The sequence below is a fragment of the Chrysochloris asiatica genome, unplaced genomic scaffold, assembly GCF_000296735.1.
Source record: "Chrysochloris asiatica unplaced genomic scaffold, ChrAsi1.0 scaffold00005, whole genome shotgun sequence".
NCBI classification, from domain to species: domain Eukaryota; kingdom Metazoa; phylum Chordata; class Mammalia; order Afrosoricida; family Chrysochloridae; genus Chrysochloris; species Chrysochloris asiatica.
This window is the reverse complement of record NW_006408523.1, coordinates 374158-375558: the sequence shown is the minus strand read 5'-3', so window position 1 is coordinate 375558 and position 1401 is coordinate 374158. Positions and strand designations below refer to the sequence as shown.

Here is a 1401-nt window from a genome sequence, read left to right as displayed (position 1 = left end):
TAAAGATAGCTATACATCAATAAATATTTTCATTCTTTCAACCACAAAGCTCTCTGAAAAAGAGTGTCATTGACTCTATTCAGACTCATGGTGCCTCCGTGTGAGTCAGAGGAGAACTGTGCCCCACAGGGTTCTCAGTGGATGATTTTTCATAAGTAGATCCCACTCATGGTGCCCCCATGTGTGTCAGAGTAGAACTGTGCTCCACAGGGTTCTCAGTGGATGAGTTTTCAGAGGTACATCACAGGCTATTCTTCCAAATCATCTCTGGGTAGACTTGAACCTCCACTCTTCAGTGAGCATCCACACATGTCCACAATTGGCACCACCCAGGGACTCCAAAAGCTCTTTACCAACAGTTTAACATCCATTTGTTTGTTTGTAAGGACTTAATTCAATATGTCATTTAAACATCATGAGACCAAACAAGTCTTTGGTTTCCTAACAGTCCTTTCTTGTTGTTCCTTCTTCATTCAGTCAAAACATTAACTGGGTCCAGACTCAGTCAGTACACGTGTAGGTTGTCCTGGACCCCAGATATCTAGAGATGACTGTCATAATTTGGATGGTCATGTTCAGTGGGAACGGGGAGGTGAAAGAGGAGACAGACAATTGGGGGATGTGTTGGTAAGTGCCTGGATGGTGTGTTGAAGAAACTTGAAGGAAAAAGCTGGTCCAACCAACGTTAAAGAAAAGGATACCTGAGTGGGTTCTGGAAGGCCCAGAAGGAATAGGGCAGGTGTATGGGCGGCTACGGTGGTCCTAGCCCTTTTATTTATTTATTTATTTTATTTATTTCCCAAGTATCTCTGGTAATGAAATGCTTGTGATATATCTTTATCAGAATTCTAGATGACAATCCCATAACTAGAGTCTCGCAGTGGTCATTTACTGGATTAAATTCATTATTCTTCCTGTAAGTATTTATCCGCCGTTCAATATGTGTGTCTGTAAATTGCAATGACATCCAACACTGGCTTACAAAACCAGCTTTGAAACAATCAAGAGTACCAAGATGTCTTATCATTCAGATGGGACCCTGGGGCCCCAGCCTCAGCTACTCTCTTTCCTTTTTGGTGTTGGCTGGAAGGGAGTGGGTGCTGAATCAGACTATAATATGTACCCCTTGCCTACTTGTTGGTTTTTTTATGGAGTTGTTGGGGAGATGATTTTTAATTTGTTTTCGTCCTTAGGAATACTTAGTTTCAAAAAAAATATTTCACTGTGATTTACACAAACTGCTATGTGACGTTTGTTACATTTTCCACAATATGTCACTGTCTCTTCAATGGCATTCAGATTGTTCTGTTTCTACCACTCTAGTTGCCCTACCCTCCCTTATCTTCTCATCTTTGCTTTACAATAATTGTTGACCTTTTAGTCTCATAGAGATGCTTTTAT

The 1401-nt window shown here is 40.9% G+C and overlaps 1 protein-coding gene across 1 annotated transcript in view; it reads left to right on the top strand.

Annotated features, from left to right (window-relative positions):
• Positions 1-1401, top strand: part of LOC102816916 (relaxin receptor 2-like) — a 109250-nt gene that overhangs the window by 68210 nt on the left and 39639 nt on the right. Inside the window, 1 exon segment of the mRNA XM_006832035.1 lies at positions 845-916. Coding sequence (XP_006832098.1) covers positions 845-916 — 72 coding nt within the window.